General features: G+C 39.8%; 2 protein-coding genes and 1 pseudogene across 3 annotated transcripts; 2 read left to right on the forward strand and 1 right to left on the reverse strand.

The window, feature by feature from the left end:
• On the forward strand, nucleotides 1-27019 carry LOC105865275 (KATNB1-like protein 1 pseudogene; annotated as a pseudogene).
• LOC105865286 (U3 small nucleolar RNA-associated protein 14 homolog A-like) lies at nucleotides 917-5119 on the reverse strand. Of its 2 annotated transcripts, XM_012753732.3 has the most exons (2): nucleotides 3642-3717; nucleotides 1502-3576 (listed from the first exon to the last, which is right to left on the reverse strand). In XM_012753732.3, the coding sequence occupies exons 1-2, from the start codon at nucleotides 3715-3717 to the stop codon at nucleotides 1502-1504; spliced, it is 2151 nt and encodes a 716-aa protein (XP_012609186.2). The 2 variants fall into 2 exon arrangements, with proteins under 2 accessions (XP_075863751.1, XP_012609186.2); XM_076007636.1 differs by having other exon boundaries at nucleotides 917-5119.
• Nucleotides 4498-5294, forward strand: H4C16 (H4 histone 16). The gene is given in 4 exon segments (XM_012753721.3): nucleotides 4498-4782; nucleotides 4784-4847; nucleotides 4850-4873; nucleotides 4876-5294. Coding segments are annotated over 4 exon segments (627 nt in total). The 5' UTR covers nucleotides 4498-4662.
• Nucleotides 27020-27524: the final 505 nt, after the last annotated feature.

Raw genomic sequence — 27524 nt, forward strand, 5'->3', positions numbered from 1 at the left:
TCACTCGCCAATCAAAAGAGCAAACCCTTATTCCTCATTTACATAATCTCCCCTATAAATACCCCGGGACAGCCCGCTGCGCGTTTGGGGACCCCCGAGGGATTGAGTGGGTACGGAATTTGGGAGGCGCTGGGGCTTCCACGCTCACACTCGCTCCCAGGGAATGAAACTCTTAAGAAATAAGGAAACGTGGTCGGAAACAGAAAAAATCTGGAATTAGAGCTGCAAGGGGTGCCCCTAGCAAGTGAAGTCACACCGGGTGCCAGACGTTGCCATGCTTTCTAGGCGGAGTTTCCCCGTACACAAAACAGCGTCCTAGTGAGATAGTTCTCCGACTCCAGACTCCGGAGCCGGCAGCTGCTGCTTAAGCGCAATCACAGCCTCTGCCGAGTTCTGCCTGCCCAGTACAGGTATGTCGCCTGTGCCTGTGTACAAGTGCCTTGCCTCCTGCGACCCAGCACTGTGAGGGAGCTGGCTAGTGGGCCATCTGACCCGTCTTTACTACACACCAGATGACCCCGACCATCTGGCCAAGTTCTGCTGCGTGTTCACTTCTAAGGGCTGTGACATGAATGCTTCCTGAACTGACCGGGGAGACAAGATGGCCTGGCCAGAACTTAACATTTCGCTGAAAGTCCTGGCCTTAGCTTGCTCCCTGCAGGTCCCGGTGCAACCAATCAGCGGATCACCTTCTCCCTGAAGACTTGGAGGACCACGGGGTCTCTTTATACATGAGCCCAGAGACTAAAGGAAGAATGGCAGCAACTTCTTATGTACTCGATTTGCGGACCCATAGTATTTGAAACAAGTAAGTTTTTTGTTTACATTAGAAATTACTTTCTACTAATTCCTTGAGGTAATTTTAATTATCTTAACATTTTTCTTAATTTTAGTTACACTCCTATATTATATAATGTTAAACACCTGCTTATTAAACAATATTTAATGTGAATTATAGTATCCATTTAATTAAAAGTAAAACAAATTTACCATCTCAATATCCTAATAAAGATTTGATTTTACGGAAATAACGTTATCAAGTATTTATGTATGTCCTTAGTGCCTACCACAATGATTAACCTCAATGTCTTTGGAGCTGGGAAGCAGCATATTGTCATGGTTAAGGTGGTCATTCTGGAGCCAGACTGATTCCGCCCTAAGTCTGAAGTTAAAGAAATTTGTCAAAGGTCTCTTAGTAGCTGACCTTCGGTAAGTTATTTAACTTCTGCACCTATCTCAAAGTGTCTTGAAAATTAAATGTTAATTAAATTAAATGTTAATAAGCACCCAATAACAGATATACTGAATAATTGGACATACAAATGTCTGATGCAACTTTTTTAATAGATAAAAATGCCTTATTTCTAAAATGTAGCTTAATTACACCCACAGTGTGCCAAGCCAGTTTTAGAATCCATCCTTCAGCAGAATAAAACTGGGCCAAAGCAGGAGCCGTCAGGGCTCCTGGTCCTAGGCAGCAAGATGTCACTCTTCCAGCAACTCAGTCTATAGAGTTTTTCTTCAACTGTTTTTTGTGATGTGCAGAGAGTCGTTTTGGATTCCTCTGTATGACAGAGAGGTCGGACCTTGCGGAAGACCGGTAACCCACGTCCTCTGCTTTTATGGGTTTAATGGTATGGCCTGCCTTGGTGACAATCTTGGGAGTAGTCAGTTTTTGGAAGGCCCTCTGGGTGTTCCACGTAGATCCTATAGGGGTCTGGATGGTCCTTTCAAATTGCTGATGGTGGGTGAATGGATATGGGAGCGCGCGCACCTGATGAGCTGCTGCGTGGATGTTGCGCTTCTCACTGATAATCACATTTGGCAAATTCTTGTCTTTCCTTGGAGGACCCTCAGGGGCTTTTATGAGAAACTGGCATCTTTTCTTGGCACTGGGCTTCAGGCCCATACCACCCCACTCGCCCCAGCCAGGTAGCGTCAGGTCTACATCCTGTGGCTTACTCGCCTCCATAGCCTCCCTCTTCTCTTTCAAGAAGTCTCTGATGACATCATCCCCAGCAAAAGCTTCCTTTATCATCTGCTTTTGGTCTGTCTCTGCTTCATCTTCCAACTCTTCTATTGTTGTGGGAACTGCCAAAGACTTCACAGAAGGAGATTTTGTGGTTAGGAGGTTCTGCAGGTCAATCATTTGCTCCTTCTTTTTCTTCTTAGGGGCATCAGTCTGATTATTTGGGTTCTTCTTCAACCAATGCCCTTCTAAAATAGGACTGGGGAGCTCCTTATTTTGAAAACATTCCTCTTTCTCCAGCTCTTCTAGCTCTTCCAGAGTCTGTACTCTCTCTGGCCTCTGCAGCAACAGAGATTCTTCTTCTTCTGGGACAGGTTCCTCTCTCTGGACCTGGGGGAAAGTCCCCACTGAACTTGCTTTTTGCTTCCCGGACTGATGGTTTTCCTTGAGTTTCTGAGACAATGTTCTCAATTCAAATAGCACCTCTTGGCTGATAGAATCTTTTGTTTCTTGACTGCCCACTGACTCAGCATCCTGGTTGAGCTTGGACCTTTTCCTAAGGGATCGCCTTTCCTCAAATTCTTTCAACAAAATTTCTTCTTCTGCCACCGGTCTTTCATCTCCCTCACTTTCAGAAACATTGTGGTCCAAAAGTTCTGGCAGTTGTTCAGCGTCCTCCTGGATTCCAGCCTCTTTTGCATCACTGGTGCAACTCCTGAGCATCCAGGGATTCGGTTCCTCTGCATTCATCTGTGCTTCATTCACTGCATCAGGGACAAGGAGTTCCTCCACTTCTGTGCCTCCCTCTTCTTCCTCACTCTCTGAGGCTACCTGGAGTCTCTGCGTTAGTTCTTTGTTCTTGGCCAGTTGTTCCTGCATAGCTTTTCGAGCCTCCAGGTCATATTTGGCCATAATTGCCTTTGACTTGGCCCACTTTCCACTGTTCTGGTGCTTAAGGCTCATTCGCTCCATCATTCTGGCCTTTTCAATTTTTTCCAGTTCTTCCAAAGCTGCAGTCGGATTGACCTTCTGCAGCTGCTCAAACTCTTTTAGGGCTTGCTTGCCCTTTGCTTTCTTCATGACTCTGTGATACTTTTTGCTTTTGATTTTCTTCTCTCTTCGAGTCCTGGCTTCATAGTAGGACTGTAGAGCCCGGGCCCTCTGAAGCTCTGCTCGGCGCATCTTTGCCTCTTCCAGGCTCATGGCTTTGAGAGAGGCCTTTTCCACGGGATTCAGTAAAGGGTCTGTCACTGGCTGCTTGTTCTTATGGAGGAGGTTAAAAATTTCTTGCTCCAGTGGACTTCTTGCCTTCCAGCCACTGAGCATATGTTCAATGGGAGCAAAGGCTGGCTGCTCCTTCTCCAGGGGAAAAACCAGCTGCTCTGCCTGCCGGTTCTTCAGGATGATAGGATCCCATTTGGAGAGGACATGTGAGGTTTTATTGAATGCAACTTCTCTGTGGATCCGTTCAACCTCTTCTTTGTTAAGGGGTACCTCCACAGTCTTCTTTGATTTGACTCTATTCAGGTGCTTTCTCACAGTGGCCAATGAGGATGAAGTTTTAACAGGCTCAAGCAGATCTGCAAGGACCAGCTTTTCTCCTAATCCTTCAGAACTGACATTGAACTCTGACACTTTCAGACTAGCCTCAGATCTCTCAGCCAATTTCTGCCTATTCTTTCCACCAAGGGAACTGATTGCTTCCAGAAGCTTTTGATGTTTTCTCTCTCCATCACTGTCCCCCTCATCTTCACTGGCACTCAAGGGGTAGTCTTTTGGCAAATCCACTAGATCTTCCTGTTGGCTCAAAGCCAGAAGGCTCTCCACAGCTTGGTTTGTGCTCATCTCAGCAGCCTGCTTGTCTCTCTGATGCAATTTTTAACAAGATATTCCTGCAATGAGTTCGTAAACTAGCTTAAATTTTTGCTTATATCATGGGTAATTTTAAAAAGAGTTTTTAAAATTATTATTTTGGACACAATTTTTCCTTTTATTCTTGTAAGCAAGAGATTTCTAACTTGAAAATGTTCTAACCTTAATTTCTTAGAAGTGTAACTATAAACAAGGCAACCTATTTGCCATTACAAGAATCCTTACCTCTTCAAGATTGGTAGACGTTTCTTCTTCTCTGAGTCAAGGATTAAAATCATGCAGTGAAGTTTGACCATTCAGGATTTTTTTCTAGACGTACACTGTTCTGAGGGCTCTTTAATTAAAACAAAACCAAACAAAAACCTCTCCCCTTACTGGTGACTTAAAAAGATCCACATGTGAAAAATTGTAATTTCTTTGAAATCCAGTAAGACGTAAAGCGTTTCTGGTTCCTATTGATTTTCAAGGTAGGTCAGGAATGGTATTATAAGAATGTGCATTTCGTTTGAAGAACCGTAGAATTAGAATTAGAAGAAAGGAAGGAGTAAGAGACAGGGACAGACACCGTTGTATAGGATCTGCCCTGCTTTTAAGTGCTGAGAAAAGGCAACATAAATTCTATTATGTTAGCTCATATTGTTTAAACTTTCAAACAGAGCATGATGAATCTTTCTTCGAATTTATGGCAAGAATGTGCAGAGGCTTTTCCATAAAAGTAAACAAACAAACAAAAAAAATCCAGCTTGTTCAGCTTCTGCTTACTTACAACCGCAGGAAGGAAGGCTCCAGGGGAGGGGGCCTAAGGAGCTCCGTCCACTTTCATGAGAGTTTCAAACGGGTCCCACAACTCCTGTGAGATTCAGATTGCAGCTACCCGCTTCTTTTCTTGGTTTGGAGACTGCTGTAACGCGAAAATGTCTGGGCGAGGTAAAGGCGGCAACAGGAATGGGCAAGGGGGGCGCCACGCGCCACCGCAAAGTCCTGCGGGACAACATTCAGGGCATCACCGACCCGCCATCCGCCGCCTAGCCCGTGGCGGGGCGTCAAGCGCATCTCCGGGCTCATCTACGAGGAGACCCGGGGGGTGCTCGGGGTCTCTCTGGAGAACGTGACCGGGGACGCGGTGACTCACACGGAGCGCGCCGAGCGCAGGACGGTCACGGCCACGGGCGTGGTGTACGCCCCGAAGCGGCAAGGGCGCACCCTTTCCAGGGCCTGCAAAATGTCACGAAGAGAGCGGCCGACGTTCTGTGGCGCGGGACGCGTGTCGGCTGCCGAGCGCGGCCGGAAGGGCGCCGTGGGCGCGGCGTCCCGCACGCCACGAGCAGGCCTGGCGCCCAGGAAGCGCGGGCTCCGAGCTGGGCTTCGGGCGGGGGGCAGGGGACCAGCGCCGCCGCGCGCCGGGGAAGTGCGCCGCAGGACGCCTGCCTTAGGGGGCGTCTCCACCCCGTGAAGGTCAAGTTCAGAAGGCGTCCCCGGCTGCTCAGTGCGGAGCCGCCACCACGTGCAGGGTGGCGTCTACGCAAGTCCCGGCTTAGCCAGCTTCCCGCGGCCGCGGGGCGGTTCTCCACCCGGGGGCGTCCGGCCTGGGGTGCGGCTCCCGTGGGCAAGAAACGCCGGGTCCCCAGCCGGTCACAAGCGACCCGGTCGCAGCGGGGAGATAAGCCCCAGCTTCGGGGTGAAGGCCCTGCTCAGGCCTCCCGTGGGGCTCCCGACGGGAGATGCGCGGCGGGCTGGGTCCCCATAAGCGGAAATGCGCGCGAGAGAGAGCTGCGAGGTCCCCGAAAGCCAGGTGCGCGGCCGCGGCCTGTCGCGCGCTTTCCCGACGCAGGGGAAGGGGCTGAAGTCCCGGGGACCCAGCTGCGGCGGCCGGCAGGGAGGCGAGGCGGGAACCGAACTCGGTGTGGGGGTCTCTCTGCGCCAGCTCTGCCCCTCCCAGTCTCTACCTGAAGGAGTTGGGGCGGATCCACACAACACAACGTTAACCACTCCCCCCCAACTCTAGCTTTTCTAGACAGGGAGAAGTCACTTCGCTTCCTGGGGGTGGTGGGCTGGAGTCGTTCCGGGGAAGTTCGTGGCACTAGGGGTTAAGGAACTGGAACCAGGGTTTGAACCCAGCCCTGTTGGATTCTGCATCTGTCCATCTTAATATTGGGAGCCGCCTCTTCTGCCATAGAAGCTCTCCTGTTCCTTTTTGGTGACATTTCACTTTGAGGTACTTTATTTTTTTTTTCTCTTTGAGACAGAGTCTCACTCTGTTGCTCCCGCACTCCGTGATGTTAGCCTAGCTCACAGCAACCTCAAACTCCTGGGCTCAAGTGATCCTTCTGCCTCAGCCTCCCAGGTAGCTGGGACTACAGGCATGTGCCACCATGCCTGGCTAATTTTTCTATATATTTTTTAGTTGGCCAATTAATTTCTTTCTATTTTTAGTAGAGAGGAGGTCTCGCTCTTGCTCAGGCTGGTTTTGCACTCCTGACCTTGAGCAATCCACCGGCCTCAGCCTCCCAGAGTGCTAGGATTACAGGTGAGCCACCTCGCCCGGTCCAAGGTACTTTATTTTCTACTCCATAAAGACTCAAATATGTGCATGATGCTGATGTTGATTTAATTTCTAGGATGGTGAAATAGTCCCAGAAGCTCAAGTTTTTTCAATACAAGTGACAATTTGAGTTACTTAAAAAGCAGTGTCTGGCGCACTACTGTACCCTTAATGTTTGTTGTGTGACCAAATGAGTGAATTGGATTTAACATAAATTATTGGAGGATTGTGTGACAATTCAGAATATCTATTAAGTATTTCACTTATCTAGAGTTGTTTAAATTTTTTGATTTTTAATAATGGTCTCTGTATTCTTTATACCTGCCTAGTAAAATGGCTTATTACAAATGTTTGTTAAACAAAGAACTTGATTTCAAATCTTTAATGCCTCCCTTACAATGTGAATGGAATGTTGTTGAAATTATTAATAGACCCTGTAGTAAAATCATACCTTTTGAATTTTGAACATTTATTTAATGCTTCTTTTGTATCAATGTATTGTCTTTTGACTATTCAGAGACAAATAAGCACAGTTCCTGCCACCAAGAAGCTCCTATATTCCAAATAAAGAAAAAGGAAAGGAAAAGACGTGTAGTTATACACATGGTTTGCTCTAATAAGAGTGGTATGAATTCAAGGCTATCGCTGTACAGAAGAACAAATTTTTTATGCCAGGCCTATGGGTATCTTCAAAGAGCAGGTGACATCTGTTTTGAGCTAACTAACAGCAGGTTGAAGAAGGAGAGGGGCCACACCAAGTTTGGGGAACAAATAACATAAACAACTGCCAGAGTAGTTTCCAGGAATGATGTGTCTGGGGATCCTCCTAATGTTGGATATTTAATTTGTCCTTTACCCCAAAATAATGCAATGGACTAGGGAAATCGTTGGATAAGAATCGAAACCAAACAAGCCAATAGAAAAATGGGCAAAAGACAGTGGGAAAACATGGCCAATAAGCAATAAACATAGAAAGATGTTCAGCTTGATTAGTCATCAAGGAAATGCAAATCAAGACCATAATGAGATACAATTTTGTACTCAAGCAGTTGGCAGAAATTAACAAATGACAATATCAAGTGTCAGACAGGAGTCCCTCTTATATTGCTGGTAGGAGTATAGATTGCTTCAACTGTTTCTGAAACAATGGGTTGGCGTTATCTTGTGAACTTTAAGATACATTTCACCTCTGGGTGTTTACCTAAAGAAAAGGAATGCCCCAGGAGACATGGTCACTAAAGTTCTGTTCACAGTAGCAACAAGAAACCAAATGCACATTCATAATAGAATGGATGAACAAATTATAGTGAAATGTTCCTATATGTGTTATTATATATTAATATATATGTTATATATAGCAGTCAGAATGAACTGATAAATCCAACATGAGTTAATGGTGGTCTACATGTTCTGCTCTGTTTTTTTTTCTGTTGATACACATGAAGACTTATGAAGACTTGTCTTAATATATTTTGCAAAATTTTATTCTTAATTTTGGAGATCATCCGTGGGAGTCCTGTGAAACTAAATTGAGAATGCTGCCGTCCAGAGAGAATTAGCATTTGCTTATCCTTTGGGCCAGATGCTGCTAAGTACTGGACCACTAGCTGGTTTGAGTGTGACAGCTTGACAGAAGAGTCTCAAGTTGTATTTCCTACAGGAGGCCCAACGCTTACTCTCCAGTACAACCCTAGATTTTATGCTTGCTGAACCCTCAACTTCAGTTTTTGTTTCACTGTCATTTTATTTTTTACTTTTTGCCCTTTGGGAGAGTTGCCTTATTTTCTTGTGACCACAGTAATGCATCATTTGTGGAAAAAGGTTTATTCAGATTGTGTTTGCCACACTGCTGGAAATAGATTTTGCTAACTATAACATTTGATTTTATATGTCTTTCCTGACTGGTCTATGAACAGCTTGAAAGCAGGAATTTAATTCACATAGAGCCTCTAGACCTCTGGCCTAGAATTTTGAATACATAGGGACTTATTAAAGTTTAAGGGAAATTATTTACTTGGATATTATAGTAACATTTTAATAAACTGAGTTACTTTCCATATATTTCTATTTTCTGAAAAATTATGTACCGTGACAACTACCTGTTTCTGCCCTGGAGGTAATATTTTCGTTTTCAGATCTTTTCACTATTTTTATTTTTGTCTATTTAGATTTCCTACTTTTTTCCTGAGTTAAATTTGGTAATTTACATTCTCCTATAAAGGCATATATTTTATCAAAAAATTACTAGAACAAACTTATACTCACATGGCATTTTCTTTCTTTCTTATTTATTCGAGACAGGGTCTTGCTCTATCACCGTGGGTAGAGTGCAGTGGTGTCATCCTAGCTCACTGCCGCCTTAAACTCCTGGGCTCAAGCAATCCTGCCTCAGTTTCCTGAATAGCTGGGACTACATGCCTGTGCAACCATGCCCAGCTGATTTTTTCTATTTGGGGGGTCTCGTGCTTGCTCAGGCTGGTCTCTAATCACTTGGTATTTTCTAATATTAAAAACTTTGTGTCTGTTACCTTGCTTGATTCTAACTCTATCTTCTGATTATATTTTTTCAGAAATTTATTAGCTTCATCAAAAAATTATTTACCAATTTATCCTCTTAGAAACTTTTAATTGTATTATTTCTTCTAATTTTCTTTTTTTTTTTTTTTTTTTTGAGACAGAGTCTCGCTTTGTTGCCCAGGCTAGAGTGAGTGCCGTGGCGCCAGCCTAGCTCACAGCAACCTCAATCTCCTGGGCTCAAGCAATCCTGCTGCCTCAGCCTCCCGAGTAGCTGGGACTACAGGCATGCGCCACCATGCCCGGCTAATTTTTATATATATATATCAGTTGGCCAATTAATTTCTTTCTATTTATAGTAGAGACGGGGTCTCGCTCTTGCTCAGGCTGGTTTTGAACTCCTGACCTTGAGCAATCCGCCCGCCTCGGCCTCCCAAGAGCTAGGATTACAGGCGTGAGCCACTGCGCCCGGCCCTAATTTTCTTGATTGTTATCTTTTACCAATTCTCCCATTTCCACAATTTATTTCAGATTCTTTATTTTTAAAATAACAGCATATGTAGCTATTTCTGTTACAGTGTTGGCCACATCTGAACTTTTGAAATGTTATAAGTAATCTATAATTTTATTTTTATTTCATCTTAACCCAGTTAGTAAAGACATTAAAATTTTAGGTACTTGAAATGTTTTTCTCTTTTCGTTATCAATATTAATGTCTAGTTATAAATTTGGACTCGAGAATGTGACCTGTGCAATTTCTTTTTTTTTGGATATTGTTGAAGTTTTATTTGTGACCAGTATATGAAACTATCTCACAGATCCTGGACAAGGAAGCATAGTATATGCTTCAAAATATGACATTTAATTTATAGCTGTATTCAATGTTGTTAATTATGTTTTGAAAGTGAAAACTATACCACCGTTTTTGTATACTTGATATATATTGTGCTTGATAGTATCGTGTTACCTCCCACTATATTTTTGTTTCTGTCAATTTATTGTATTTTTAAATCATATTTACTTTTATATAATTTGATTGCATGTGAGTTAGTATCTAAACTTCATGACTGCCATACCTTCTTTATGAGTTATAACTTTTATCAACGTGAATAACTTTTTTTGTCCCTTGAGTATCAGTTAAATTGAATTCTAATTAGTTATTTTTGTTTTTACCTTCCTCAGGTACTGTTTGGCACATGCCACCAAATACACTGATTGTCTAATTAAAATGTTTATCTCCCCCAATTTTAACAATTTTATTTTGATTATTTGGAAAAATATGTAAAATATCTGTATCTGTTATTATAATTCAGGGAAAATAAAATTGTAAGAACAATTTAACATTATACAAATAACATTGGAAAATAGTCTTAAATTATTTGACATATTCTATTCATTCACCCACAAATTTACTGAGTCCTTATCACCTTTAATTATAGTAATGCTAAGGGTACAGTCAAGAACAAAACATGATCCTGTTTCAAGGAACTTATAGGCCAGTGATTCTTAGCATTTTTCAAAGGAACCAATTCCTTTGAAAATCTAATACAAGAATATTATACCACTATTCCCCATTGCACACACCACACATGTTTGCACATATTTTCAAGAGATTCATGGCCGTCCAGTTAAGAAAACTTGGTTAATGTGCAGTGTAGTGTCTGATAAACAATACTGGACCCGGAATTAGAAAATCTTCATGTGAAGCTTAGTTCTGACACTATGCGGTGTAAGCTCAGGCAGACCACTTACACCTCTCTTCAGTTTTCTCTATAAAGAGAAGATAATACAATCTACTCAGCAAGATTGTCGTTTTATTCAATGAGACAGCCTATGTAAAGAACTTAGTAAAATGGGGGGGGAGAGGAGCACTTTTTAAAACCTTAAAATTTGTACCCCCATAATATGCCGAAATAAATAAAAAAAAGAACTTAGTAAAATAAAAAGCAAGGTGTTATTAATGGACTAAATTGTCATTATTAATAATTACTGAAAAAAATTCTGATTTCCTTTATGTGTCATTACTTTCATGAAACTAATACAGATAAATAGCCTTTCCAGTTCCTTGTGTCAAGATTTGCTAGTAAAACTGACATTTTTCCTTTGGTGTGATCAGATCAAGTATTACATTTCATGGCTTTCATTATTCTAAATCATCTGAACGTTGATTACTATATTCTCTACTTTCCAAGCTCTGGGAACAGTTAGAGCTATATTACAAAGTCAACACATGATGTAATTTCCTTGTGTAAACAAAGGTCAAACCTGGCCCATCAAGGGCATCATTGGAGTTACAGTGACTTGATAACAATTGTGGCAGTTGGAAAACTAAGTTTGCAATCCGGTTTGGAGGTCCTTAATAAAATTTTGTTCGCAGTATGATAGATATGCCCTTGATCTTTCTCTCTTTCTGTACCTATTCCAACTTTCAAGCACCCAACACCTTCACACTTCCTTCTGGCACTTCAAAGCCTTTTATTACATACTTTATTTTAAATGTAGATTTTGTCTTTTCTATCATTACTTTGCAAAATTTACAAGCTGATGTTTTAATTACCCTTAAGTAATTCTTTAACAACTGGCATTGATTCATATGATAATGATCATATTCTGATAAATGAATTTTTTCCATATCAAATCTAGAATCATATGTGCATATTTTTGTAGTTACAGGATAATCTACCACCCAAGTCTTACCCCCAATCTCACTCAAATTATAACATCCCAAAATATACACAGCAGCTTTACAATCTTAAAGGTTGTAAAAGTGCTGTGGTTTGAATATTTGTCCCCGGCAAAATGCATGTTGGAATTTAATCCCCAATGTGGCAGTATTTAGAGGTGTGCCCTTAAGAGGTGATTAGGTCATGAGGGCTCTTTCCTCGTGAATGGATTAATCCATTTGTGAACTGTAATGGGTTAAAGGGTTCTCCTGGGGGTGGGATTGGTGGCTTTATAAGAAAAGGAAGAGAGGCCTAAACTAGCACTGTCAGCTCCCTCACCATGAGATACTCTGTGCCATCTCACGGCTTGACACAGAGTCCCCACCAAGAAGGCTCTTACCAGATATGGCCTCTTGACCTTGGACTTCTCACCTTCTATAACTGTAAGAAATAAATTCCTTTTCTTTCTAAATTGCTTAATCTTGGGTATTCTGTTATATTCATCAGAAAATAGACTAACACATGATGCATATCAATGTCTACAAGTACTTGGTGTCATACTTCTTTATGGGATATATGCAGTTTGATTAAAAAAGAGTTATCTGGCCAGGCATGGTGGCTCACTCCTGTAATCCTAGCACTCTGGGAGGCCGAGGCGGCTGGGCAGATCGCTCAAGGTCAGGAGTTCGAAACCAGCCTGAGCGAGAGCAAGACCCCATCTCTACTATAAATAGAAAGAAATTAAGTGGCCAACTAAAAATATATAGAAAAAATTAGCTGGGCATGGTGGCACATGCCTGTAGTCCCAGCTACCCGGGAGGCTGAGGCAGAAGGATTGCTTGAGCCCAGGAGTTTGAGGTTGTTATGAGCTAGGCTGACACCAGGGCACTCTAGCCTGGGCAACAGAGTGAGACTCTGACTCAAAAAATAAAAATAAAAAATGAGTTATCTTAGAGATAAATTTATGTTAATCCTGTTATTTGCTAAATTGTTGAATTAGCCACCCTAGATATACAAAAGGAAGTACTTTGTATATTTTTAATTAAATATCAACATTCCTGCATCGTCTTTACTCATCTTTCTCTTCACTGGCTCTGAACTCTTGTTTACTCATTTAATGGTAAGATGAAGAAACTGGGTGCTGCCTGAGTTCAGTCTTCTTATAAAATAATTTTGTTACAATTTTGTTTCTAAGCAATTTATAGAAGTTTTTGTATTTGTAACTTAATCTGGCAGTCTTTTTCTTTTAGTAGGAGAATTCAGCCCATTCACATTTAGTTTAACAACTATAAACTGATTTTTTTACTTCCATCGTCATATTTTTCTCCTATTGTTTCTCTCATTTTTACTGATTTTATCAAGACGCTATTTGTGACAAACATTCCTAGTGACCCATCCATTATCTGTTTTCTCCTTTGTTCTCAATTTCAGAACCTAAATTGTGTTGGGAGTGGGAAAACACTTAGTAGGAAAATTGTATTTCTCGGGCCTTTGTGCTGAGGAGAGTGGCCGAGCTCCGTGTATGTGGGTGGAAGTTGTTGGATGGGGCCTCTGCAAAACCCTCCCCAAAAGGGGGATAACTCAGATGAGAGAAAGTTTGTGGTACCATCTTCCTCCTTTTTTCTGCTTGGAATGTGGAAGTATTAATATTAATGGCCATACAACACTCATAGGGTGACATTGAAGATGGCAGTTGAATATTGACACTGGAACAAAATGATACTGGAACAAAAAGATAGAAGGAATCTGGACATTCATGACATCCTGAGGCCACTGTGTCAGTAGTCCACCTTCAGACATACTGCACATGAGAGACTAATAAGCTCTTATATTTAAGCCCTTGCTATTTCAGCTCTCTGTTACTAATCTCCCAAAAGTGATACCAAACTGGTAGAATATGTCTTTCCCTTTTCTTCCTTGTTAATTTATAAGTAATGCTTTATTTTTCTACTTCATTGGTTGTTACATTCTCTTCTGTGGCATGCATAGTCAAACCACACTTCTCTACTCTTTTATAAAATATCAAACTTGTTCTTCATGTTTTTAAAGAATTGACTTAACTTTGAAGTAAAAACATTTCAAATTCAAATCGATGTCCATCCAAGTTAGGTAAATTCATTAAGTCTTGTGTTAATCCGGTATTATTAACATTGAATCTAAAAGAGTACTGCATCATTTGAAAATCAACTCTAAATTTACCAATATCAACAAAGCCTGCTTCAAATTTTTCTTGTAGTCTATGTAGCCAATTTACCTAATGCTGTGAATCACAATGAAAAGCTTCATGTTGATTCATGTTAAATAACATATAAAACCATTATTGATTTGTATTATGCAAAGATTTAATTTCAGCATAAGTTGTGTATGTTTGTATCTGTATGGTTTGGTCACAAATAAGCTTTTTCTTTGTTGCAGCTTCCACTGTAGCTCATTCATATGCAGTGTGATGGAACAGTAAGAGAACATAAATCAGACGCCAATCCTTATCTTTGAATTTTTAATATTTGCCTAACATTCCTTTCCTTTCAAGAAAATATTGAATTAAAATTAACAGTACAGTAATTCTTAGCACAACTCTTCCACAACTCAACTAACAAACATGGGCAAAGAACACATGATAGTTAAATTAATTGTCTTCTATGTCTTTCAGCAGTTCTAAAAAATTTTGATGACCCATAGCATTTGCACATATTCCCTGAATGATGGTAACTGCATTTCTGAACAGTTTTCACAGTTTCGTGCAGAAAACTGGGCATACATATTTCCAATACGTATCCATCATTAGAACCAAAGAAGTAAGGAAATCATGTTTTTTGTTTTAAAATTCCAATAAATCTGGACTTTGGACTTAATATAGATGGAGCACCCTCTGTAGTAATAGAAACTGATTTTTTCAGACATAAAAAAATAAAAATTATCTATGCCATGAGTTCCATTTCTTAGGCCATTAATTGACTATTTTTTTTTTTTTGTAAATTTGGATATCCTTTGACATAATACATACCCAACTAAAAATTTGGCAGTGATTTTTATTTCACATGATTCCTCTAAAAATAAAAAGCCAAAAAGAAAAGTGCTTGCAAACTTTCAAAGTCGAAATTAATTGATCTTTGATGTGATAAAAAGGTCTTGCATTCTATGGGCAATTGTTTGGTGACTTAATTGAAGATCTTTGCTTTTTGTGTAATACCTTTTACAGTCTTTTTCTCGTAATTTGCTGACAAAATGTCCATAATTGAAATAATTTCCTCATATCTCCATCTAAAAATTGTCTTTTTATGCAAGACACAAGCTGTTTTAGAGTTGACTAAACTTAAAGACTCAGGTCCTTTAAAAATTGTTTTCAACATTCCTTTCCTTTCAAGAAAATATTGAATTAAAATTAACAGTACAGTAGTTCTTAGCATAACTCTTCCACAACTCAACTCTTTGCCAAACATTGGCAAAGAACACATGATAGTTAAATTAATTGTCTTCTATGTCTTTCAGCAGTTCAAATTTTGATGACCCATAGCATTTGGCATATGAAATTCTGATTTTAGCTGACAGATTTTATAAATTATTTTTTTCTAAAGAGACAAAACCTTTTGCCAGATTTCAGCACTATATATTTGCTGAAATGGCTCTCAATATTGTTCATTTTATTGAATTTTTTTTTCTTTTTGAAACATTGAGAAAGGGTCTCGTTTCATTGCTCTGGGTAAGTGCAGCGGCATCATCATAGCTCTCAGCAACCTCAAACTCTTGGGCTCAAAGTGATCCTCCTGCCTCAGCCTCCTGAGTAGCTGGGACTACAGGCACCTGCTACCACACTGGGCTAATTTTTCTATTTTTTGTAGAGATGGGGTCTCATTCTTGCTCAGGCTGGTCTCAAACTCCTGGCCTCAAGCAATCCTCCCGCGTTGGCCTCCCAGAGTGCTAGGATTACAGGCGTGAGCCACCACACCCAGCCTTTATTTTACTTTATTATTATTTTTTTAATATCACAGATTTGGCTGGGTGCAGTGGCTTCTTCAGCATTTGATTTTATCAATGTTTGGGATTTTGGCCATTTTAATAGGTGTGTAGTTGTATCTTGTTTTCATTTGCATTTCCTTGATGACATATGATGTGGACATTTTTGTTCTTATGCTTATTTGCCATCTATATATTTTCTTTGGTAAAGTGTCTGTTCATATCTTTTGCCCATTTTTTAATTGGGTTATTTTTTTATCTTATCGTGGAGTTTTAAGAGTTCATTGCATATTTTTGGTAACAGTCCTCTATGAGATCTCTCTTTGCAAATATTTTCTCCTAGTCTGTGGCTTGTCTTCACATTCTCTTGACAGTGTTTTTCTCAGAGCAGAATTTTTTAATTTTAATAAAGCTTATCAATGATTTCTTTTACTGATTGTGTCTTTGGTATCGTATCTAAAAAGTCATCACTATATCCAAGATCATCTAGGTTTTTTTCTAAGTTATCTTCTAGAAATTTTATAGGTTTGCATTTTACATTTAGGTCCATGATCCAATTTGAGTTAATATTGTGAGAATTATAAAGTCTATGTCCAGATTCATTTTTTTTTTTACATGTGAATATCCAGTTGTGACAGTGCCATTTCTTGAAAAGACTATGTCAAAGTTCAGCTGACTATATTTATATGGGTCTATTGCTGGGCTGTCTATTCTGTTCCACTGATCTATTTGTCTATTCTTTCACCAATACCACACTGTCTTCATTATTGTACCTTTATAGTAAGTCTTGAAGTTCAGTAGTGTCAGTCCTCCAACTTTGTTCTTCTCCTTCTATAGTATATATTCTATTCTGGGTCTTTTTCCTCTCCATATAAACTTTAGAATCAGTTTACCAATATCTAAAAAAGAACTTGCTAGAATTTTATTTAGGATTGCATTGAATGTGTATATATCAAGTCGGAAAGAACAGACATCTTGACAATATTGAGTCCTCCTATCCATAAACATGAAAATATCTCTGTTTATTTAGTTCTCTTTTGATTTCATTTATCAGAGCTTTGCAGTTTTCTTCATATGGATACTGTAAGTATTTTGTTAGATTTATACCTAAGTAATTTATCTTTAGGGGTTGCTAATGTAAGTGGTATTATGTTTTTAATTTCAAATTCCACTTGTTCATTGCTAGCGTATAGGAAAGCAATTGACTTTTGTATATTGACCTTGTATCCTGCAACTTTGCTATAATGAATTATTACTTGCATGATGTTCTCTTTTTGTCAATTCTTTTGGATTTTCTACATAGATAATCATGTCATCTGAGAACAAAGATAGTTTTATTTCTTCTTTCCCAAACTGTATACCTTTTTTTGTTATTGTCTTACTGCATTAGCTAGGATTTTTAGTATGATGTTGAAAAGCAGTGAGGAGTAGGAACATCTTTATCTTGTTCCTGATCTTAGTGGGAAAGCTGCTAGTTTCTCACCATTAATTCTCATCTTAGCTGTAGGGTTTTGGTAGCTATTCTTTATCAAATTGAGGAAGTTCCCCTCCATTCCTAGTTAACTGAGAGTTTCTATTTAAAGAACATTTAATGTAGTACTTAACTGTACACACTAACTGTTTTAAATACTCTACAAATATAATGCATTTAGTCCCCATTACAACCTTATGAGGTATGTAATATTAACCTATTTACATCTAGGACATTTAGACACAGAGATTAAGTGATTTAGTCAAGGTCACATGGTTGATAAACGTGAGAGCCTAGAACAGAATCAAGCAGTCTGGTTTCAAGAATAAAACGCATCGCCTTGCATATAGAATATATAACTACCTCCGTATCTAACCAATTCACAGACTTGCTGATGACTTCTCAACTTTGACCAGTCTATACTAATTATGCTTATACTTTGTTAAGTGAAAAAGAAGCAGATCTGTGTACACACTGGATTTTTACAATAAATCATATACATGTTCTTCAGTGGGTATCAAGATTTGAAAAAATAATCTCACTAAAGGATTTTCTTTTTTATAATTAAACAATTTGAAGAGTTATTAGTCTACCTTTAAATAGTAAGGTAGTGTGCATGAACTCATGATTTTCAAAACTACATCTAAGAATAATTTTTTTTGTATTTTTTTAACATATTAAAGAACAGTCAATTCACACTAAAAATGAACACAATGATTTAACAGTCTTAAGGACTGATTTTACAAGGCAGTTGATAACAACTTAAAATTTAAACATTAAAATAAGAAATAAAATTAAAATTGAAAAATATATAGTCTTAAAATTTTAGAGTTATGTTGGCACTTATAGTTCCTTTCGTTCAACAGACTTTCTAAGGTGGTAGTACCTACCCTATCCCTAAAAAATAGCCAACAGTCTTTATTTGAATATTTCCAGAGGACAATATGCAATGTTTTATGGCATCATGTATCATTATGGGGTAGCTCTCATTATTTTCGAAAATTTATTATTATTATTTTTTTTAGAGACACTGTCTTGCTCTGTCACCCAGGCTGGAGTGCAGTGTCTCAACCATAGCTCACTGCAGCCTCGAACTCCTAGGCTCAAGCAATCCACCCACTTTAGCCTCCTGAGTAGCTGGGACTACAGGCAATGCATCACCATGCCCAGCTAATTTTTTAATTTTTTGTAGAGATGGGGTCTTGCTATATTGCCCAAGCTGATCTTAAACTCCTGGCCTCAAGCAATCCTTCCACCTAGGCCTCCCAAAGTGCAGAGATTATAGGAATAAGCCATGATGTCTGGCGTTCTCATCATTTTTTTTTTAAGTTTTGTGTGTGTGTGTGTGTGTCAACCTAAATTTTCGAATCTGTATATTAAACAACTTCTTCTAATTCTGCTAATTTTGCCACACTGACTTCCAAAACACAGAGGTCAGTAAGAGTTTCTGGAGCCAAGAACAGACAGTAAGAATGTTCTCAGGTGGAAGATTGTGGTGTTCTAGAAGCTGGGGGGAGGGGGCAAAAGTATTGTAAGAAATGCGTGAACAGCTGTGTCAAATGCTGCTGCGAGGTTGAATAAGCCAGTCTGAAAATTTGTCTTTTGGATTTAAAACATTAAGGTCTTGGTGATCTAGAATAGTTGTGGGATTAAAAATTGTTTGGAATGAGTTCAAGACTGAGAGAGAGAGGTAACCAAGTGGCAATATAAGTGTAGACAATTCTTTCAGGGAGGAGAAATTTAGGGATGTGCTTAGAAAATGACATGCAGTCCAAATTAATTTGCAAACCAATAATTATAGAAATAAAATTCCATAGGTAGAAAAATGATGAGATTCAGTGCACAGATAGAGGGGTAGGCCACAGGAAATTTGCCCTAGAGCCCCTGAAACAAAACAAAGCAAAACAAAATTATAGACTAATTCTACATATGCAAATTTATAAAACTAATTCTAAATAAAACAGCAAAAATTATCCAGTAGTACATTAAAAGGATCACGCACCGTAAGTAAATGAGATTGATTTTAAAGTACAAGTATGAAAGGGAAAAAATAGTTGAAATACATGAAGTGACATACCCTGATTTTATTTTTAAAGCCCTAATATTGTAAACATATAAATTCTCCTAAATTATTCTATACCTTTAAGACAATTCCCCCTAGCTCCAAAAGAAAAATTTACTGGGAGAAAATGTGGAATAGAAAACATATTTATTGATTGGGGAAGATAGCTGACCAGAGACACCAGGAGCCAGACCAAAAAGAAGGAAAAGTTTTAGATGAAAAAGAAAGAAAGAAAGAAACGAACAAAAATAGATCAAGTGTAATTCCAAGGGAAAAGTGCCAGAACCTACAAGAGATTCCATGGGAAGAAGTTGTAGAACAGAACAAGAAGCAGCAAGATATTGGCAGGGGTCAACGCTGAGAGGCTAGGAGCCCAGCAAAAAGGGTAGGTGAAGTGTATTATTTCTCCCTCCCTCACATCTCTGGCAACTAGCAGGCCCCCGAGCTGCTGGAGAGCCTTTCTACCCTCACGAGCCCCAAAACTGCTGCTGCCAGTGAACTGGGAGCTTCTTGTGGACAAAAGACCAGGCTGCCGGCCCCCTTGGGCACTTTCTATCACCACAGACCTGAGCCAAGATGGCAGGTGCCATATTGCTTCTCCACCCACTGTGTGACTTTCTTGGCCCCATGGGGCTTCAGCCCATCCGTTTTTGTCTTGCTCATTCCCACACAAACATTTCCCAATGCCGGCCCAGACTATGGGATCCACAGTGGGCTGGTAGGTCCTACGGATCTGCATGACTCCAGAGCCTGGACATTTCAGGTGGGCTGGCTTCCACAGAGAAGGACAGAGATGGACAGAGTGCCTTCTCTCCTCCATTCAGACTCTTTTCCTTCCCTGCCCCTCTGCCACCTGTGGCTGTCAAAGGAGATGCTTGAACCAGGGCTCTCAGGAGCTGCTGCTTCCCCTCTGTTGGGACTGCCACAGAGAGTAGGGCTCAGATTGTCAGGTTTCAGTCTGAAATATCAGTTCTTGGCGTACTCATGGTTGAAGAATGAGCAGACACACCAAAGTGAGGCAAGCATGAAAATGAGGTTTATTGAGGAGAGAAAGATAGGATTATAGGGCAAGAGCAAGGTATAGGTTTACAGAGCATAATACATGTGCCACAGATGATGACCAGACCCATTGTCACAACAAAGGGAAAGCCAAAGAAAGGGGCCAAATGGGGTTGGTTATGGTCTGCATCTTGTTTTATAGTGCTCAGATTGGAACCTCCCTAGTGGCTCAGAAGTCACCATGGAACCACTTTTATTAGACGGTTGAGAATTGCGTTATTATGCATGTGGGTTGTTGTAGATCAATTTCTGGACTCTGTGGTACCTATGCTGCTTGGCTAGTGGGCTAGAGAGTCCTCTGCATTCTTCTGCAGCTGGTGCACTAAGTCGATTGGCAGATCTGTAGGGTATTCCCTCATCCCCCAGGTATGGCAGTAGCTCAGGGCAGGATCAAAGTGGGGCAGGACCAAGATGGGTCCTCAGGCTCACCCTTGTCCTTCTTCCGAGGGTGGGGGGCAATTGCACCAAGGCAAAGCACCCACTTTCATCCCTAGGAGACCCAGAATCCCTTGCTAACTACCTAATAAAATCTTTCTTCTTAAAGACCCGAAGAGGACTAAGGGGTGCTTGGATGGTGAGCACCTTGATCACCAGCCCTCCCTAGTGCTGCCTGCCCAGCTGCTCCATTAAAACAGGGCACACCCTGAAGCACAGGGACATCAAATCTGTTTGACAACGCATATGCAACTCAGGACCCTCAGGCTTCTTCCTGGCATGGTCCAGGATTGATCTTGAGGGACCTGGGGACAGGCCCACAGGCCAGATCCCATACCCTCAGGAATCAACTGTGTTAATTAGGCATCTGTGTTGCTCAGAGGCATGGAGGGGAGATGTGTGAACTAATCTTGGGAGGAGAGGGAGCCCCATGGGCAGAACTGAAAAGAGAGCTCAGTGTGGGTCTCAGCCTCAGTGCACTTGTGGAGTTCGCCTCCCCCGACAGGAGAGCCATGCTCTCAACCCAGGGTGGGATCCTGGGCAGGGAAGCTCGCAGCCCACAGCCCCATCACTGGGGAGCTCAGCTAGTTTGAGCCCCTGCCTGCCGGCAGACACTGGAAGGAGACCACAGAGCAAGGGAGGGGGATGGAGAGCAAAACCTGCTCCCAACAGCCAGGCAGTTGTACACAAAAGCCTTGAGGTAAGGGGATAGGTCAAAGCTAGATATATGTATTTCAGTGTCACCAGTGTGTATTTAGACAGTATTTAAGCCTTCGAGCTATATAATATCAGTAAAACAGTGACCATATCTAAAAAATAAAAGAGGACAAATGACAGATCCCTAAGCCACACCAAGATATGGAGACCATAAACGTAAAGAAAACATCAAGAAAAAAGCGTCTCAACAGTGAGTAATTTTCAGGAAGTGGAGAGAATAAAAGACTGATTGGTGTGGATTTAAAGAGAGTATCAAGAAAGAAAAGGAGGGGAATGAATATAGGTAATGCTTTTGAAGGGTTCATAAAGCATAGAAAGACAACTGAAAGGTATTTTATTTTTTTTGTTGTTGTTGTTCAACAGGAAGCCACGGCAACATGTTTGTATGCTGGTGCAATGATCAAGGGGAGAGATAAAAATCGATGCAGGAGCAGAGGAGGGGAGTAACTATAGGGGTGCTGTTGTTGAGTGGCAGAGAAGGAATTCCACCCAGAGTGCAGAAGGAGGAACTGACCTCCAACAGGAAGGAATGTATCAACCACCAAAACTGAAGGAAAGGTGTAAGATATAAGTATAGCTGCACAAAGTATAAGTCATGGAAATGAATCTCAATAAAATGATTCTCTGTGTGTTAAAATCGCCTGAAACTTACTGATAAAAATCCATGGAAATAAAAAAGAAAGCCTCCCAAAGAGGAAAGGCCCAGGGAAAACAGAGAGAAAAATGTGAGTACGGCTGAAGCAGAGAATTTGTGAAGAGTGATTAGAGGAGAGTTGAAGTAGAAATTGTTTTATGAATTGGAATGAGAAATGAAAGAGAATCTCTGGCTTGGCTAAAGATGGATGGCGAAGCCACACATCCAAGAATAAAATGCTGAAGAAATAGCAGAATAGGGGATGACAGTTATTAAATTATGGATACATTAATTTTAGGCATCTGTGTGATTTCCATGAGATGTCCACTCAGCTTCTTATTAGGTCATTAAGTATGAAATGTCTGATTTCCTTAAGTACTAAATTTGACAGTCAACATCTCTGACATTTCACTTAGATAATTCTTGGTTTTTTTCCCTATTGTGAAGGTATGTCCTCAGTCTTTCAAATACATGTTTTGGCTTGTGATTACCTTTCACATTTTTAGGGCAATTTTTCTGAAACCATTGATAAGTCAAAAATTCATGTTATTTTCGAATATGAGTTCCATCATAGAACAAATGCAGTGCAGACAGCTTGAAATATCATCAAAGTTTTTGGGAAGGATGTGGCTAATGAACACACAGTACATCAATGGTTTGAGAAGTTCTAGTTCTGGTGATTTTAATTTTGAAAGTGAGCCATGTAGGTGACCTGAGACCGAGGTGGACAATGATTAGCTGAAAGCTGTAATGGAAGTGAATCTGCTTAACCTATGCATGAATTAGTAGCAAGGTTTGATGTTACTATTCCAATAATATTGGACCATTTGAAACAAATTGACAAGGTGAATAAGCTGGACAGATGAATACTGCATGAATTAAATAAGCATCAGATGAGAAATCATCTTGAAGCTTGCCTTGCTTTGCTGTCACAACATAAAGGCAAACCATGTCTATACTGTATTGTTACATCCAATGAAAAACAGATGCTTGCTGACAATTGCAAACTTTTAGCACAATGATGGGATAAAGATCAAGTGCCAAAACAGAGTCCAACATCAAATATTCATCAAAAAAAGCTAATGGTGTCTATTTGGTGATCCAGCGCTGGTATTATCCACTATAACTTCATGAAACCTGGTCAATAAATCACAGCGGATGTCTACTGCAACCAGTTGGATGAAATGATGAGTGTGCTTGCAATTAAGCAGCTGAGATTTGTGAATAGAGACAGGCCAATCCTCTCGCAAGGCCACGTGTCACAAAAAACAATGCTGCTCAAACTACAGAGGCTAGACTTGGAAACCACCGTATTCACCAGATCTTGCACCAAGTGACTACCCCTTCTTCCAGGCTTTGGGCCACTTCTCGCAAGGAAAAATATTCAATTCTCACCAAGTTGTGGAAAACGCCTTTTGCGATTTCATAGCTACTCAATCTCCAGGCTTCTTTGCTGCTGGCATAAACAAGCTACCCTTAAGATGGCAAAAGTATGTTGATAGTTTAGGTGCTACTTTGATTAATTGTACTGTTTCTTGATTGAAATATAATAAACTACAATTTTGATTCAAAATCAGACATTTCATCTTACCAAATAAGGAAACAAATTATTGTTATACCTTAAATATTTTGCACTCCACCTAAGCATAATAATGGGCAGGGGGGATAGAAGAATACAGGTTCCATATTGATGTGGGAAGAATATATGTCTGATTATAATAAAAAATGGGAAATAATCATCAGATCATAGTTATCAGGAAATTAACATTGAAAACTACAGTAAACCCCTTTGTAAGGCTTTGTATTTTTCAATCACTGTCATATCCACCTTTTCTTTTAATTCCTTGATGTCTTTTGAAAAATCCATTTATTCAATATTTACTGAATTTTGACTACACTGTTCTAGGAGAAAGGGATACAGAAATGAACAAGATAGTTCAATTCCAATTCATACAGTTGAAATCACCAGGGGGAAGGCAAATACATTAATTAGTAAACAAAATAATATCAAATGATGATACATTTTATGGTTTTTGTTGTTATTGTATAAAGGCAGGGTCTCACTATTGCCCAGGCTGATCTTGAACTCCTGGCCTCAGGGGAACCTCCTGCCTTGGCTTCCCAAAGTGCTAGTACTACAGATGTGAGCCACTGCACCAGCCAAATTTTATAAATAAAATAAAGAAGGATAATATAATAGAAAATGACTAGAAGAAAGGGGTGTTCCTAAACAGGGTGATCACAAGAATGGTCTCTGCAAATAGCCATTTGAGCTGAGATCCGATACCAGCAAGGACAGCAGAGGGCAGAGTTTTCCAGGCAGAGGAAATAGCTGACACAACTAGCCTTTAGTGGGTGGAACTTAGAGAGTCATGCAGAGCCATAGGAGAGACCTGCAATATGGGCAAGATCAAATAGGTAGTGGTTCTCAAACTGTGGTCCATAGACCCATTGGGTGAGGGTCCCCCAAGGCACTTAAAGGAGTTAACAGGATCAAAACTGTATCATAAGAATACTAAAATGTTATTTGCCTTTTTCTGTGTTAATGTTAGTGTTAACAGTATAAAAACAATGATGGGTAAAACCACTGTAACCTCAGCACAAATCAAGGAAGTGGTTCTAAACTATGCCGGTGGTCATTTACATCCCTCACTCTCTGCATATCATTTGTATGGTTGGAGTGCAAGCTGAACTAGACACTTTTTAATGAAAATTATTTTTACTTAAAGGACAAACTATGGTTTTTCAGACTTGGGTGCTTGGCAGACATTTTCTTAAAAATAAACCAAGTGAGCCTGTCACTTCAAAGAATGCAACTGACAGTATTTGTCACCAATGATAATATTCAAGCTTACAAGTGAAATTAAAATTTTGGAAAACTTGGATCTGCCACCATAAGCTTGCTATCTTCCTGATCCTTAAAAGACTTTTCTAATGAGGGCAGGGCTAGCCTGTAATCCTGGCACTCTGGGAAGCTGAGGCGGGTGGATCACTCAAGGTCAGGAGTTTGAAACCACCCTGAGCAAGAGCAAGACCACATCTCTACTAAAAATAGAAAGAAATTAATTGTTTAGAAAAATTGCCTGGGCATGGTGGTGCATGCCTATAGTCCCAGCTTTCAGGAGGCTGAGGCAGAAGGATTGCTTGAGTGCAGGAGTTTGAGAAGTTGCTATGAGCTAGGCTGATGCCACGGCACTCTAGCCGGAGCAACAGAGTGAGATGAGACTCTGTCTCAAAAAAATAAAAGACTTTTCTAATGAGATCAATAGTGATATAACAAATGTGACATTTTGACATTGCATAATGAAATGTGTCAACATTTTTAAAAGCTGCATAACTTAGTGAAATATTTTCCAAATTAACCAATGCATGATATTAGCAATCATTCAGGTGTGTAAAATCCATTCAAAGTATTAGAGGAGGAGACTAGAAGACAGGGCTGAGAGCAGATGCAGGGGCTTACCAATTGGGCACAGGTGTTAAAATAAACAACTCTCAGGCAGAAAATAACTAGAGGAGCTGATAACCACAGGCAAGAACTGGCTTCATCCAGCTTGTCAGCTATCTCTGCCACCTTACATGAACTTTGGCTAATTATAATATCATTTGCATGGTGGCTTTAAAATTTGTCTGCCCTTGAAGTCACCAGGACAGTTCCAGACAACCCTATAAAGTAGGAAAACGGGAGGGAATCCAATTCTAGGACTTCAAAAGATCAAAATCCATTTCCTTCTGGGGCAGCTGTTCCTTTCCAGCCTGCCCACTCTCTTTCTTGTCTTTGGAGAGTACACTTTCGCTTTCCGTCATTCAAAATAAAAAAAAAAAAAAGCAAAACAAAAAGTGTTGTTTTGGCTTACTACTAGTGCATCCTGAAATTCTTTTCCCCTTAGTCACCAAGAACCTGGACAAACCTCCACTTGGAGGCTGCTCACAGAAGTGCAAGTTAGCCCAATAGATTTCAATATATCAGAGTATGAAAGTTCCTCCATAGGGTTCCAGATTTCAAATTGCAACAAATCTTTAAGAAAATACTGTTTGTCTATATACAAAACACAATGAGTGAGATGTGCAACGTTTGGGGCGTGGCCACGCTTAAAGCTCTGACTCAAGGGGGGAATGGAGGGCATGGGCAATATACGTAACCTTAGCATTTGTACCCCCATAATATGCTGAAATAAAAAAAATACCATTTGTCAAGTTTGGGTATGGTATTATAGAATAACTATGATTTCTGAAAGCACTACTAAAATATTCCTCCCTTTTTTCAGCTCCATATCTATGTAAGGCCAGGTTTTCTTCATACATTTCAACCCAAACAACAAATTACAATAGACTGAATACAGAAGTAGATGTAAGAATGTGTCTTCTAATAAAGAGGCAACAAAGAGATTTGCAAAAATGTAAAGAAAGGCAAATGGCTGCATTTGAATGTCCCTGAGTGGAAGCTGAGGGACACTCCAGGTATGGTTCATCAATGCCTGGCTGGGTTGAGGTGACTTGGTACCACAAGTCTCCAGTATTTAAGAGATTATGGCATCTGAAACCCACAATGTTATAAAAAAAAAAAAAAAAAACAACTTTTGCAATGATATTGAGGATCATTCCTTTGATCTTCCAAAAAAATAAGAATCTCTAGTTTCATTAATAAGAACATGAAGACTATGTTCTTATAAGTGCCAAAACAGTTGGCTGCTTTCATAAATAGAACAGTTGGACAAGCTGTGAAGAGCACAGATAAACTGCATAAGGTGATCTATTGCAGAAAGAAAGTTCTGTCACCCCTTGTGACAGAAAAAAAAATAGTCCTTTAAAAGTAGGGGCTGTGACATAGCAAATAAAAAAAATGAAATAGTTTGTGTAGGCCACCTGCCTGAAAAATCACACCATGATAGTTGGTCATATTTGGTTAACTCCAGTGATTCTGGTTCTTCACAGAGAGAAACCCCATAATCAAAATATGGTGAGTTTTCTCCTGAGATTCCTCAGGACCATGAAACAGTGGCCCAAGTTTTGTTAAGCAGGAATTTGAGATCAAATGTAGCTTTAACTTTCTTGAGAAAGAGAAGTACTAATATTAGTGAACTCGTAGCTTACTTGATGAGGATAGATCTTGTAAACTATTGGTGAGTAATAGTAATAGTAAATTAGTAATAGTAATAGTACTTTAGTAAATAGTAATAGTACTTTACTATACTTTACTATACTACTTTACTATACTTTACTATACTTTACTATACTATACTTTACTATACTAGTAATAGTACTTTACTATAGTAATAGTACTTTAGTAAATAGTAATAGTAAAATACTATTACTATTTACTAAAGTACTATTACTATTACTCACCAATAGTTTACTTTACTATTACTTTACTATTACTCACCAATAGTTTACAAGAAGGAAAACAATACCTCTCACTTGGCTGCTGTATATAGACTATTGCCTCTAGTAAAGTCATTACTTAAAAGCAAATTTGAAGAATATATTAAGAGTTGGCCTAAATGGGCTTCAAGCAGTCATAAAACAGTGGTGGTCAGAATTATCATCCAAAATACAAATTATAAATGATGGAAATATCAGATTTTTTTTATTTTGGCATATTATGGGGGTACAAATTTTAAGGTTTCAAACA

The sequence above is a fragment of the Microcebus murinus genome, chromosome 10 (genome assembly GCF_040939455.1).
Source record: "Microcebus murinus isolate Inina chromosome 10, M.murinus_Inina_mat1.0, whole genome shotgun sequence".
Taxonomy (NCBI): Eukaryota; Metazoa; Chordata; class Mammalia; order Primates; family Cheirogaleidae; genus Microcebus; species Microcebus murinus.